This window comes from Oenanthe melanoleuca, chromosome 3 (genome assembly GCF_029582105.1).
Source record: "Oenanthe melanoleuca isolate GR-GAL-2019-014 chromosome 3, OMel1.0, whole genome shotgun sequence".
NCBI classification, from domain to species: domain Eukaryota; kingdom Metazoa; phylum Chordata; class Aves; order Passeriformes; family Muscicapidae; genus Oenanthe; species Oenanthe melanoleuca.
Window position 1 is genome coordinate 824771 of NC_079336.1, and position 13887 is coordinate 838657.

Sequence of the window (13887 nt, forward strand, 5' to 3'; positions counted from 1 at the left end):
CTGCAGGAGCTGCTCCTGCTCTTGGCCTTGCTGATGAGCAAAAGCCTTTGGAATGCCCCATGTGCAGAAACCTGTGTGCCAGCACCTTCCTCAGCAGCCCTCGGGGCAGTGCTGGTGCTGTCCAGGCAGGCTGGTGGCACCAGAGCCGTGCTCTGGAGAAGGTGGCACCAGCTGGCTCTGCCCCAGGGAGGTGTGAGGGGCTTTTGCTGTGCAGGTGCTGCAACTCCGCTGGAAATGCCAGGGCCAACCCTCCTGGAGAACTTGCTGAAGGGCTGCTTCAGCTTCATCCCCTGCAACCTCTGCTAATAAACGAGTTGATTTGGACTGTGCCGAGCCACAGCTGGGGCTGACTCGAGCTCTGTGCTGCAGACAGGCAGGGGAAGGACGGAGTGGCATGGGGGAGGGGGTGTGACAGCAGAGGCTTCGCTAGATTCAGGGTCTCTGCTCCAGGAGTGGCTTCACTGTGTGCAGGGACATCAGAGAGGGCAGGAAGCCCCAAACCACAACGTCCAGGGAAACCAGTGGCAGTGGCAGGTGCAACGGGAGGCAGCACTGGGAACCAAGCCTGGCTTGTCACACACAAGGAGAGCTGAGAAGGTTGATCTCAGTGAGGTTCTGTGATCTGGAGCTGCTCAACTGGGAACCTGCAGGACAAAACGGGGAATGGGCTCAAACTCTGCCAAGCCCAGCCCTGGCCAAGCAGAGCCAGAGCCAGTGACAGAAGCCAGAGCTGGGCCATGTGAGCGTGTGCTGCAAGGGCTGAGTGCCAGGGACTGGGGACACCTGGGCTGGGAGAGGATTTGGGCCTGCTCCCCCAGCCAGACTGGCAGTGGAGCTGTCCCTGGCCATGGTGTCACGTCCTGGCTGAGTGGGGAATGTCCCAGTGCAGCTACTGGAGTGAGTGGGGGGACCCAGTGCCACAAATGAGTGCAGTGGAAAGGACCCAGTGCAGCAAAGGGCAGTGGCCTCAGGCCTGGGCTGGGGTATCAGCAGGCTGCAGGGTCTCTCACCTGCTCCCCTCACCTGTTCCAGCTGTCCCAGCTCCCTCTCCAGTTCAGCCAGGCTGTTCTCTGCACCTTTCCTTGTCTCTGCCAGGACTCCTTGGCCAAAGTCTCCTTCAGCGGGATCGTCTGGCACCTCCTTCCTTGCAGGCCCTGCTGTGGGGAGGAGCACAAACAGCTTAAAGGACTTTTCCAACACCAACCTCAATTTTTGGCTGTGGTGCCTTCCAGTGACACCTGATGCAGCAGCTCTGCCAGGCCGCACCAGTTGGGACTGGGGTGCGGTGATCCTGTGTAAAACCCCACAACATTGAAATGTAAGGGGCTAAACTAAAGTTCCTTTAGTCTTGGCTGGCACACAAGAGAAATATTGAGCTAATATTCCTAAGAGGTCATAATTACACAGAACTTTGGTGGCTAAAGATAAAAATTCAAGGAATTTGATTGACATTTCCAGTCTCTGACCCCCTGCCTGCCTGGGAGCTGCTGTTGCTGCTCTATCCCTGGCAGTGTTCAAGGGCAGGTTTGATGGGGCTTGGAGCACATTGGGATAGTGGAAAGAGTCCCTGCCCACGGCAGGGTGTGGAATTGGATGGGCGTTAGGGTCTCTTCCCACACGGAATCCACGAGGACTTAGGGAGAGGAGAATGGTACAGGGATAACCTTTGAGCCCTTCCTGGTACCTAAAGGAGATCCAAGAGAGACGGAGAGAGACTTCTTAGCAGAGCTGGAGTGCCAGGACACGGGGAATCGCTGCACGCTGAGCCAGGGCAGGGCTAAGAAGTGTTTTTTGGGATCATTTTTTCCCGCTTTTCTTGCTCCCCTCACGAGTGCGGCCCTCCCGGCCGCCAGGCGGCGCCGTCGCGGCGGGGCGGGGCGGGGCGGGGCGCGGTGACGTCACGGCCACGCCGGGTGGGCCGATGCGGCGGCGGCGGCGCCGGGAGCAGCGGGAACGGCCCCGAGAACACCGGGAACAGCGGGAATAGCGGCACCGGGAACAGCGGGAACGGCACCATGGAGTACGTGAGCCCCGAGCAGCTCGCCGGCTTCAGCAAGTACAAGGTAGCGGCGCTGACGGGGGCCGCGCTCGGGGCCTGGCGCCGTGAGGGGAGCGCTGAGGGGCGGCCGGGCCTGCGAGGGGCGGCTGGGGGAGGTTGGTGCGTGGAGGAGGGGAGGCTCCAGCAGGGCCTGGGAGCCGGGGTGGGATCTTCGGAGGGGTGTAGGGAGAGCCGGAGTGTGGAGAGGGGATGTGGAGGGAGTCCCGGGGTTTGGGGTGTAGGGAGGGACCGCGGTGAAACCCGAGATTTAAAGGGAGCGACGGCAAGCTGTAGGGCGGGCCGGGTTCTGTGAGGGTCTGCAGTGAGATTGGAAACCCGGGTTTGGAGGGGGTGGGAGGTGCAGTGAGCCCCAGGGTTTGGTGGGTTTGCAGTGACACCCAGGGGGTTTGGGGACGGGGCTTGGTGCTGCAGTGAGAGCTGGGATGGTGGCAGGGGGCTGCAGGGGAACCTGGAGTTTGGGGTGAGGCTCCAGTGAGACATTGGGGTTTCAGGGTAGGGGGTGCTCTGCTGTAAGAACCTGGTTTGGGGTGGTTGCAAGGAAACACAGGTTTTGAGGGGGATGGCTGCAGTGAGACCCGCGGTCTGTGGGTTGGGGGGCTGCAGAGAGAGCCGGGGTTTTGTGGCAGAGGGATTGCAGTGAGTGAGAGCCGGGATTTGGGGGGCTGTGGGTGCAGCGAGGACCAGTGTGGTAAAGGGGGCACTGTGTGTGTGACATGGACCCCCATGCTGGGATGATCAGGGTGTGACTGGCAGCTTCCCCTCCAGGGAGGCAGTGGTGACCTGTCCCCACACCCAGGGAGATCTGGGGCTGTCCTCCCCATGAAGGGACTGCAGAGGGGGCTGTGGGTTACCTGGGAGCAGGGCTGGCCCAGGAATTCCCCCTGTGGAGCTCAGGAATGCTGTCCTCCTGCCCTGTGGCTGCTCCATGCAGTCACACCCATGGGACCCATGTCCTTCCCATCTCCTTGTGCCAAACCTTGTCTTGTTCAAAGCCCTGGGCACCTTGGAAGGAAGTGCTGGAAGTGCCAAATGTCTCTGCTGTGGAATTTAAATCCCCGGGGGCTGATTTTGGGCCAAAGTAGGTGACATCCTTAACACTGGGGAATGCTGGGTCCTGTGTTTATGTGGAGAGGGGGGTGTTTTCCATATTTGCTTCTTATCCCACACCAGCAGTGAAGTAAAATGGCTTCACCTCACCTTCTTTGCTTTGCTCTTGTTGTGGGCCCACATTCCAGTCGTCCTTCCTGGGTGGTTTGTGGGGTGTCACTTATGAGTGTGAGACAATCAGGACAAGTCTGACGCCTTCAGGGAGCAAAGCTCCTCCTGGAGCTGTCTGTGGGGCTTGCTCACACTCCTTTTGCACCCTGGTGAGGTGGAGAGAAATGGACTTGGGAGAGTGACCTGGAACAATGTGTCAGGGTGCAGGAGATTCCCTGTGGAAGGCTGGCTGTGTGAGGATTCATCAGGAAAATTTCCACATGTTTAGAAAGGCAGTAAACAATCGTGGGTTTGTGTGGGTGCTGGAGAAAGTTAATCCAAGCACTCAGCTGTGAGCCAGGCCTCCCAAAGCTCCTACAGAGACAATTATTTTGCTCCAAGAGGGAGACTGTTGGATGTTCAGCCTCTTTCCTGTTGTGCTGGAGGGATTGGTGGGGCTGCTGCTGTCCCTGTCAGCACCTGTGCAGGCACAAAGGGGTCTCCAACCCTTCTGGATCGTGTGGCAGGGACCAAAACTGCTCCCAGATAATTTCCTGAAGATGCCTCTGACAGAAATGCTGCTGCAGGTAAATCTGGGAGCAGAACCCTGAAAGGCACCTGGGGTGAGGAGGAGAGTCCCATGCAGCACAAAGAGCATCAGCTGCTCCCTGTCCCAGTTGGTCAGTGGTGGGGTGCTCCTGGCCTTGCTTTAGGGGCACAGGGCTGGAATGTGGGAGCAGAGCTCTGATGGAGCTGTGTCCTGAGGACAGGAGGAGCTTTGCCCCAGAGCCTGTGGTGTCACTGAGTCAATAGAAACTGTGACAGGAATGGGTGGGTTCACTCCAGGAGCACCATCTGTGCTCCACTCATGTCTCTGCCCTGCTGCCTTCTGTGCTTCCTCCATGTCTTGTTTCCTTGGGGAGCTTTGTTCTTGGCAATTTTAGCCTTGAGAAAGTGGCTGATCCAGCACAAATCTCAATACTGGGTCACATATTCCAGCCTTGATTTAAGCATTGAGGCTTGGTGTGCTCTGCCCTTTGCAGCTTCCAAAGCTGGGTTGCCTTGTCAGAATCACAGATGGGGTTGGGAGGGACCTAAAAGCCCATCCAGTGCCACCCCCTGCCATGGGCAGGGACACCTTCCACTATCCCAGGGTTCTCCAAGCCCTCTCCAGTCTGGACTGGAACTCTTCTAGGGATGTGGCAGCTCAGCTTCTGTAAGCACCCTGTGCCAGGGCCTGGCTGTGCCTCAGCCTTTAAGCTGTGCCTGGCAGAAGCTCTCCAGCCACACATCAATTTGGAGAAGAGCAAGTGGATTTGGAGGGATGTGGAGGAGGCAGCATGTCCCAGGGAAGAGGCCTGTTCTTGGAAAGGAGCTGGTGTCTCTGGAGCTGAGGAGTTTCATGCAGAATGATACACAGCCTTTTCCAGGCCTGGCTGGGTCACTCCTGCCATGGAGTCCGGAGTCCAGATGGTTTCAGTTTGCAGTGTGCACATTCCTGTTGGCTGGGGGCGAGGCAGGAGTGTGCTCCTGCTGTCCCAGACTGGCAGGGACAGAGAGGGAATGGTGCTCAGGCTGCTCATGAAGGGACGCTGAGGAGCTCCTGAGCCCGAGGGAGTGTGCAGCACAAGGTGCAGTGCTGGCAGAGAGGGTGTCAGGGTTTGATGGTGCCAGACATTTCCTGGGGGTGCTGGTGCCAGCAGCTGGACATGAGCCCAGGTGAGCAAGAGGCCAATGGCTGTGCTCTGGGGTGGCAGCAGGGCCAGGGCAGTGCCTGTCCCCTCTGCTGGCACTGCTGGGACACCTCCAGTGCTGGGGGCAGCTCTGGGCCCCTCCTGACAGGAGAGCCCTGGAGGGGCTGCAGCGAGTCCAGGGAAGGGAACGGAGCTGGGGAAGGGGCTGGAGCCCCAGGAGAGGCTGAGGGAGCTGGGAAAGGGGCTCAGCCTGGAGAAAAGGAGCCTCAGGGGGACCTTGTGGCTCTGCACAGCTCCCTGCCAGGAGGGGACAGCCAGGGGGGGTCGGGCTGTGCTGCCAGGGAACAGGGACAGGACAAGGGGAAATGGGCTCAGGCTGGGCCAGGGCAGGCTCAGGTTGGACAGCAGCAGCAATTTCTCCATGGAAAGGGAGCTCAGGCCTTGGCAGGGGCTGCCAGGGATGTTTGGAGTGCCCATCCCTGGAGGTGTCCAGGGAAGGGCAGGATGTGGCACTCAGGGCTCTGGGCTGGGGACAAGGTGAGGATCAGGCACAGCTGGGACTCCATGATGTGGGAGGTTTTTTCCAACCTCAGTGATCCTGAGATTCTGTGCCTTTAACACTCCTGCAGCAGGGAATTCTTTATGTGTAGGAAATATCCCTCTGGAGCCAGGCTAAGCTAACCTGGGCAGGGAGGGACCAAATCCATGCTCTGCAGCTGATGTGTCCCAGCCCTGCCTGGCAGGGGCTGAGGCTCCCCCTGAGGCCGGACAAATGCCACCTGTATCTGCTCCAGCACTTGTGACTTGTCAGCCTGGAGCAGGGGGTGGCTGGTCCTGGCAGGCTGGAGGTCTCCATATCCAAACTCCAGTGCTTGTTTGGAGACTGTGGAGTAGGATTTGTGTGTCCACATCCCAAGGGAAAAGCAATCCAGGAACCCTGCTCTGGTTGGGTGTTGAATGTCCTCTGCCAAACCCCAGAGCTCTGTTACTGTCAGGTGTGGGATGTCCCCTGCCAAGAAAGCTGCAGCCAGGCAATTCTATTCAGGCACTGCTATTTCTGAGTGGAAGCTTGCAGTTGGATGCCAGAGGTCAGCTTCTTAACAACTGTCTGCAGATGGCCTCGTGGCCATCTTCTGGGCAATCTACTTCTTGTGAATGTGTGGGAGAGGGGGAAATGGGGCCCTTGGGAGTGTTCAGAGCTGTCTGCTTTGCTTCCTCTGCTGGAGAGGGACTGGGGACAAGGAATGGAGGGACAGGACACAGGGAATGGCTTTCCATTGCCAGAGGGCAGGGTTGGATGGGATACTGGGCAGGATTGTTCCCTGGCAGGGTGGGCAGGTGGGCAGGATCCCCTGGATCCCTGGCAGTGCCCAAGGCCAGGCTGGACACTGGGGCTGGAAGCAGCCTGGGACAGTGGGAGGTGTCCCTGCCATGGCAGGGGTGGCACTGGATGAACTTTCAGGTCCCTTCCCACCCAAGCCAGTCTGGGATTTGATGATTCTAAGTCAGGGCACAGCTCTGCAGCTTCACATGTCCTTGGCAGTTGCAGCCAGCTCAGATGGTTTGTCCCTGTTGTTCCCTATTCCGGTCACGTGCTCTGCCTTCTCTGTAGCCTTTTCTCACCCAGCCTTGTCTAAACTGCTCATGATTCTGTGTTGTCCAGCTCTACCCTGAGGGATCCTGTCCTCTGCTGGTGTCTCTGGTGTGATGGAGCCACTGGTGTTAATTCCCACTATTCGTGGGGCAGTGATCTATGTGTGGCTCTTTGATCCAGGTCCCACAGAAGCAGGGAAGGTGCTTGAGTGACAAGTGTTGTTCATGAGTCTCTGGCTGTATGTGACTGTTTGCTGCCCTGGTTTTCTCTGCAATTACAAGGTTTTGTCATGATGCCACATGGGCCTCAGGCATACCTGGAATCTTATCCTCAGGGATCTTGGGGCAAATGCCAGTGAAGGAGGAGATGGGAATGCCACTCCTTACCTGAGGCACAGGAGGAATGGAGAGGGAAGGTGGTGACATGTGTCATGTTTGAGTCCAAAGGTGGACCAGGCTGGTGGCTCACCCCAGAAACTTCGGGAACCAGCGTGAGTTCAGCAGGAAGAAACTCAAATGAGGCTTGGGAAGGACCTTCTGTAGCAAAGCTGCTGCTGCTCCAAAAACCCTCAAACACTTCCATTCTGTGTCCTTGTATCTGAGCAGGGGCTGGTGGTGGCCTTAAGGGACCTAAAGGTGCTCTCTGAAATGCTGTTTGTTAGAGCTGACACTCTGAGGAGGGAAAAGTGAAGTACTGAACCCATTTGAATGGTGGGAATCCTGATTGGGGGAGCAGCAAATGGACCTCTGATCCATGTGATTGGCAGGCCCCATCTGTAGAAAATCCTTCCCACATTTGATTATTCAAGTTCTTAAAGGGTTTTGTTACAGGAAAACAACTCTATTCCTCATTTCCAGTGTTAGATGGAAAGGGAAAGCTTGGAGACCTGGGGCACTGAATGCACCCAAGGATCAGGCTTCAGGGATTTCCATTTAGTGGGGAGAGCATTTTCCTTTTGGATGCTGTCTTCCCTTTTCTGCACCCTCTTCCAACACTCCAGGTGGGAACCTTGGTTCCAGGTGGGAGCCCAGCTGCTGGTTCCATCTGTGCCCTGAAGAAGAGGGTGCTCTGCCCTCAACCAGAAATCCCATTGCCTCCAGACTGGGAGTGCCACAGGGAGCAGGGCTGCAGATGCTGGGAAGCAGATGGCTGGAAGCTGTTCCTAGCAGGATTCTCTAGGCTGCTCTGGAAACAGGAGCCCTGAAGAGATCTCTGCAGGGTGTTCAGAAACATTGATGGCAGCTCACACTTACAGAACAACAACACTGGGAGCAAGGGAAGCAGCAAGGGAAGCGTTTCGCTGCTGGGCTGTGGCTATGAGGCTCAAGGCCACAGTGATTCATTATAGGCCAGTGCCTCCCCCCAGCCTGCCAGCTCGGCTTCTCCTTAGCAGGAAGGGTGAGAAGGAGGGGAAGCCTTTGAGCCCAGCTCTGGAATCACTTAACTCTTTCCTCAGGGGCTCTTTTAATTACTCTGAGACAGCCGGGTGTGTGGCTGCCTTTAAACACACGCAGCTTCCCAAGGTGCTGCCTGGCACCTGCTGAGCACCTCCTAGACTCTGTGATTTCCAAGTTAGAGGCATTTTTTTTTTCTTCTTTCTCCTCCTTTTCTGTGGTTAAATTCAGGGGTTTGAACCACTGCCCAGCTCAGCTTGTCCCTTGCAGCTCTCATGGTCTGAAAAGTGCCGTGGTTGGAGGAGACAGCAGCAGTGCTTATGGATTAAATGGGAGCAACTCAGCTCATGAGCCTTGGCTGAGCTTTTCCCCTGTGCTAAGCGATGGGATGAGGGGAAGGAAGGGATTTATGCAGCTTTCTAGAGACACTTCTGACGTGCTGGAAGGTTTTGATGAGTGATGAGCTGGTGCCATTCCCAGGACTTGCTCTGGCTGTGTTTACATCTCTTCATCCAGAACAACCCTGAAATTGCTGCTGGAATGCTGCTGGTTTCTGAGCAGTGGCCTTTGCTCTACAGGGTGTCAAAGGTATTGAACCATGTTTTGGAAGGGGGTTCCCAAACTTGCTTGTTTTAGCCATGCAGTGGTGGTGATGAAGCTCATTGTGGTCAGGACCTACTGCAGCTTCAGTCCCCAGTGGGTCCTGCAGAGTTTCCAGGAGGAGCTTCAGACCTCTGTGGGTTTTTGTATGGGACAATGATTGGCTCAGGGACAGGCAGCTGGTGGCTGTATTGGCTGCCACACCTCCCCTGGGCACTTCCAGGGATGGAACAGCCACAATGCTCTGGGCACCCTCTGCCAGGGCCTGCCCCATCCTCTCAGGGAAAACAATTCCTTCCCAAAATCCTATCCAGCCCTGCCCTCTGGCAGTGGGAGCCATTCCCTGTGTCCTGTCCCTCCATCCTTGTCCCCAGTCCCTCTCCAGCTCTCCTGCAGCCCCTTCAGGCCCTGCCAGGGGCTCTGAGCTCTCCCTGGACCCTTCTCCTCTCCACTGAGCACCCCCAGCTCTGCCAGGCTGGCTCCAGAGCAGAGGGGCTCCAGCCCTGCAGCAGCTCTGGGGCTCCTCTGGGCTCTCTGCAGCAGCTCCAGCTCCTTGTGCTGCTGGAATCCCCAGGGCTGGGCAGCTCTGCAGGTGGGGTCTCACCTGGGCACAGGGGCACAGTCCCCCCTTTCCTGCTGCCCACACTGGGGGACCAGCCCAGGACTGGGGGTTTCAGGTGTCAGCACACAAAGCCAGGTCCTGTCCATCTTCCTGGATTCCTTGTCCTGTCCCACAGCAGGAACCCTCTGGGCTTTTCCCTTGTGGTGCAGGTGAAGCACACAACTCCTGCTGTGCCCACCCTGTGCCAACCTGTTGTGCCTGCTGCACACATCCTGCATCCTCAGGCCTACCTGAGCAGGAGGTTGCTGTTCCCAGCTGGTGGCTGGAGACATCTGCTAAAAGCAGGTGCCTTTCTCATGGATGTGAGCACAGTGGAGCAGCAGGAAGCTGCATTCCCAATCCCAGCTGTTCGTTTGGGCACAGAGGTGCCATGATGAGCAGCCACAGACCTGTGGAGGGGAAGGAGTGGTTGAAGTGGTGACAGTGCTAAGCCTGCTGGTGCCTTTGGCTGTGTGGCTTTTTCATGTGCTGAAAAAGCCTCTGTCCTTGGCTGGGTCCCAGCTCGTGCCTTGAGTGTTGCAAGGTGTGCAGAGCTATCACTTAAACAGAGCGTGGGCTGCTTGTCAGCCCATCTTGGGGCTCTTTAATTGCACTGAAAGTTTGCTGCAATGTTTATTGGTGCCTGCTGAATCTTGGCTACAGGGAATTCCACCAGAAGAGTTACTCATTGCTAATGAGCAGCAAGTCTTTGGCTGGACAGAGGGTTTGGAAGAGAACTGGGAGGGCATTGTGGAAATTCAAGGATCACTTCCCATGGCTGGCTCCAAAAGTGGCCACATTACAAGGGCTTGTGTCAGTGACCTGGCTCGCTCTGCTTCACATCTTGCTGCATGTCAAGTGTGGGATTTTTCCTGTTAATTGTGAATTTCTTCTTTGTGGAGAGGCAGAAATGTGCTTTGGAAAGAAAGGTTTTATTTGTGTCCTTCACAAAGGCTCTGTTGAAATTTAGGGGTAGCATTGCTCCTCCTTCCCTGTAGTGCCTTGCTTTACCTGGAACCATCTCCTGATGTGTTTGGGCTTGTGGCTTCCTTGAAAGGAAAAGTTCAGCTTAATTTCTTTTTCTAGAGATTGTAAGAAGTTCTCTTTTCTTCCACTGACTTGTGCATTATCACAGAATCCCAGACTGGTTTGGATGGGAAGTAACTTAAAGATCTTTTAATTCCAGCCCTCTGCCAGGGGCAGGGACACCTTCCCCTGTCCCAGGGTGCTCCAAGCTCCATCCAGCCTGGCCTTGGGCACTGCCAGGGATCCAGGGGCAGCCACAGCCTGCCCACCCTCAAAGGGAATAATTCCTTCCTCCTGTTTTTGAAGCCCAAATCAGCTCTGGCAACACAGGAAATTCTCCGGGCAGTCCCAGAGTTATTGTAACAAGTTTCCTGTTCCTGCATTTTTGACTCTGCCTTTTCTCCCCCCTTCCCCCAGTCATCCTCCCCCAAATGAGTGTTCTCATCCTTCCCTCTGGATTGCCCCTCCAGAGGTTCACTGCTGACTGATCCTCTCCTGACTGCTTCCCTGAAGGTTCATCATTCCCAGCCCTGTGCAGCTGATCACCCTGTGCTCATGACCCACATTCATGGATGTTTGATACTCCCAAACAGAGAGAGCTCCTGGATGCAGCTGGAATTGGCAGGCTGCTTCCCAAAGCCTGCCATCAACATCAAGTGTTGCTCCACATGATGTTTCCCTGGGGAAGTGACTTCCCCTGCACCAAGACAACAGTGGGATGGGGTCAGGACTTGGCACCATGGTGGTGGGGAAAATCCCAGCTCTGTCCCACCCTGGGGTGTTTCCAGTGCTGGGACAGAGCCACAGCCTGCTCAGTGTCCCACCTGGAGCTGCTCTGCTGCAGAGAGAGACTGCAGGGCCAGGGGAGGCCCTGGAACAGGGTGCTTAGAGAAGCTGTGGTTGTTCCAGGCCAGGTTGGACAGGGCTTGGAGTGACCTGGGACAGTGGGAGATGTCCCTGCCCACGGCAGGGGGTGGCACTGGACGAGCTTTGAGGTCCATTCAACCCAAAGCAATGTGGGATTCCATGAATCTCCCAACTGGTGTCTGAGAACCAAGGCTGTGAATATCAGAGTGTATTGGCAGGGCAGGAATGGGGTTTTCCTTATGAGCTAGCACGTGCTGTGGGGATTGGGGAGCAGGAGGGGGGCTTCTGCTCAGTGTGGCATTTCCTTATTGAGGAATGGGGCTCTGGCCTTGCTGGGACCCTTCATGTGTTCAGTGCTGGGCCCCTGCCAACAAGAGAGCCCTGGAGGGGTGGGAGCATGTCCAGGGAAGGGAACGGAGCTGGGGAAGGGGCTGGAGCCCCAGGAGAGGCTGAGGGAGCTGGGAAAGGGGCTCAGCCTGGAGAAAAGGAGCCTCAGGGGGACCTTGTGGCTCTGCACAACTCCCTGCCAGGAGGGGACAGCCAGGGGGGTTCGGGCTGTGCTGCCAGGGAACAGGGACAGGACAAGGGGAAATGGGCTCAGGCTGGGCCAGAGCAGGCTCAGGTTTGATATTGGGAGCAATTCCTGTCTGGAAAGGGCTGTCCAGCCCTGGCACAGCTGCCCAGGGCAGTGGTGGAGTCCCCATCACATGGAGTCCCCCTGTGGATGTGGCACTTAGGGACATGGGACAGTGGTGGCCTTGGCAGTGCTGGGGATGGTTGGACTCAATATTTGGAGAGGACTTTTCCACCCTCAGTGATTCTGTGACTTTTTGCTGTGTTTTGGAGCAGCATTCATTGCTGGATGTCAAAAACCAGCCCAGTGAAACCCAGCTAGGAGGAGGGGACACGCTGAAGCTGGGGCACACAGCCAGGACATCCACATCCTTCCTGCAGCTTCCTGATGGGAACCAAACCCCTGGGCTCATGTGGTGGGTGCAGCTCTCCACTGCCAACGTGCTCCCTTCTGGTGCCAGCTGAGAAATGACCTTGGAAAAGACAAACAGGGCTCGAGTTAATCAGTACCATTAAAGGGTGAGGTGACTCCTTACACGCTGGCCAAGGGTGGGCATAGGGCAAACGTGCCTTGTTTTTCCTGGCACAGCTCTGCTCACTTCCATTTGCTGGGATTGGTTGAGTTTTCTGCCTCCTGGCTTATCTAGAGCCTGAGGGGAGAAGGTTCTTAGCCTCATGCCCTCTTTGTGTTTAAGGAGATTTGTAGGGAAGAGCCTCATGGACCTGCTTGGGCTGCTCTCCTGAGTGCCCTGATCTGTCTGGAGCACCTGTGAGCATGATGGGATGTACAAACCCGTCTTTGTTTGCTGTCCTCAGCACAGGTGCCACAGTGCTGTGCTGCCCCAGCCCAGCTGGGTGTCACAGCCCAACACCAGACACTGGTGATTTTGTGAATCACACCAAGCACATGGTGGGATTCTTGGCATGTCCTCTGCAGGGCCAGGAGCTGCACTTGATGACCCCTGTGGGTCCCTCCTAACTCAGGATACTCCAGGATTTTATGGCAGTGCTTGGTCTGCTGCTGGCTCTGTGTAACCAGATTACTTCAAAGCAGAATTGTTTTTTCCGGGACAGGAAGACCATTAGTAGAATCTGGGCTATAAATCTGTATTTTTTTCCTCTTTGGACACATAATTGGATCTCCCAGAGGCACCCTGGTTGCGTGATTAATGCTGGGTTGAAGCCATACAAGCCATTTGTGTCTGTAAATCCCATAATGACACCAGCCAGCTCGTCTGCAATGACACCACAGCCACCCGGCCTGTCCCCAGCTCTTGGGGTGCCTGTGGCTCCCTGGAGCCATCCTGGCATGGCCCAGAGTCTCCTGTGTAGTGCCAGTGGTAAGATTGTTGCTGCTGGTTTAGCTCTTTCCCTAAGGAGTTCTGACCCAGATCCTCAGGGAGCTGTCTGGGCTGGATTGGCTCCTCCCTGCAGCCCTGAGGAGAAGCTATATCTGTGAACATGGAGCTGTTTTAGAGCAGAGCTTTTTACAAATGCCTGCCTGCTTTGGGAAGGAGACTCAGGTGTATGAAATTCCTTCTGGGCACTTCTGCTTTTCCTTTAACCTTCTTTCCCTGAAAAAAAGGCAGAAATCCACAGTCCAGGCTGACGGGAATCACTGTGATAGAAGAACGACTTACAGAGGGATGTGAGTCACTAGACCAGTGTGTGGAGATCCAAAATGCAGAAGATGACACTAATTTCCAGTGAGGATGAGGTGAGGGAATGATGAACTGTAGAAGTGAAGGGACAACTTTAGTAATGTTTGTAAGGAAGACCCTGACAAGGAAAAGCAGCTGGAGGAGGCTGGGCATGGGCAGGACACTCTTGGGATCTGCCCCTGAATATGCCTGGCAGCTCATTGATATTCTGGGAGCAGCTGTCCTGGGCAGGCAGCCATGTCCTGGCAGATCAGAGTGCTGCTCCCAAGGGTAGCAGCCAACCTGGCACCAGAGCCAGCCCTGGGTCTGTCCCTGTGCCCCAGGGTGTTCCTGGAGTGGGCACAGCACAGAGAAGCATCCTGGCTGGAGCCTGGCAGGAGCTGGGGGGCATAGGAAGGATCTAAAGCTGTGGGAGAGCATCCAGAGGGGCACAGACATGGGGAAGGATCTGGAGGGGCCACACAAGGAGCAGCTGAGGGCACTTGGCTTGTTCAGCTGGAGAAGAGACTGAGAGGGGAGCTCGTGGATGTCAGCAACTTCCTCCTGAGGGGCAGCTCTGATCTCTGCTCTCTGTGACAGGGACAGAACCCAAGGGAACTGCTGGAGCTGTGTCAGGGAGGC

At 56.2% G+C, this 13887-nt stretch overlaps 1 protein-coding gene across 2 annotated transcripts in view; it reads left to right on the forward strand.

Moving 5' to 3' along the window:
- The first annotated feature begins 1889 nt into the window (after positions 1-1889).
- Positions 1890-13887, forward strand: part of SELENOI (selenoprotein I) — a 28223-nt gene continuing 16225 nt past the window's right edge. Inside the window, exon 1 of one of the 2 annotated variants that reach the window (XM_056486794.1) lies at positions 1890-2063. In XM_056486794.1, the coding sequence (XP_056342769.1) occupies positions 2016-2063 (48 nt within the window). In that variant the 5' untranslated portion in view covers positions 1890-2015. The remainder of the gene's footprint in view (positions 2064-13887) is intronic. The other variant, XM_056486793.1, reaches the window with a different exon arrangement.